The following is a 422-nucleotide window of genomic DNA, read 5'->3' on the forward strand; positions in this document are numbered from 1 at the left end:
TTCCGGTCCAAGGTGTCCGCCGTGGCCGGTGACTGCTCTCTCCCCGGACTGGGTCTGAGTGAAACAGACCGTGCTACTCTGGTGAAACAGGTCAACATAGTGTTTCATGGAGCGGCCACTGTGCGGTTTGATGAGCACATCAAGATGGCGGTTAAGATTAACGTGTGTGGTGTGCAGGCGATGTTGCAACTGGCGCGGGAAATGAAAGACTTGAAGGTGAGGTTTTCCGTTTCGAATTAAAACAAAATCTTCTTATTTAGGTATTTGATTATTATTATTTTCTTAGCCGATCGCACCATATTAAATTTGTGGCCAATTTTACGTCATCAACACATCACTTACTCACTTACGCTGTCCATTAATATTTTCCTATAGTTGAGGCTAGATAAAAAGCGCCATCAAGGTGCAATTAAAATGTGTTT

General features: G+C 43.8%; 1 protein-coding gene across 1 annotated transcript; it reads left to right on the plus strand.

Annotated features, from left to right (window-relative positions):
* Positions 1–3: 3 nt before the first annotated feature.
* Positions 4–216, plus strand: LOC108254371 (fatty acyl-CoA reductase wat-like; the record flags this gene model as incomplete). Its single annotated transcript, XM_026833176.1, has 1 exon — positions 4–216. A coding segment is annotated over one exon (213 nt), but the record flags the coding sequence as incomplete, so codon positions are not given.
* Positions 217–422: the final 206 nt, after the last annotated feature.

This window comes from Diaphorina citri, unplaced genomic scaffold, assembly GCF_000475195.1.
Source record: "Diaphorina citri unplaced genomic scaffold, Diaci psyllid genome assembly version 1.1 scaffold62138, whole genome shotgun sequence".
Lineage (NCBI taxonomy): Eukaryota > Metazoa > Arthropoda > Insecta > Hemiptera > Psyllidae > Diaphorina > Diaphorina citri.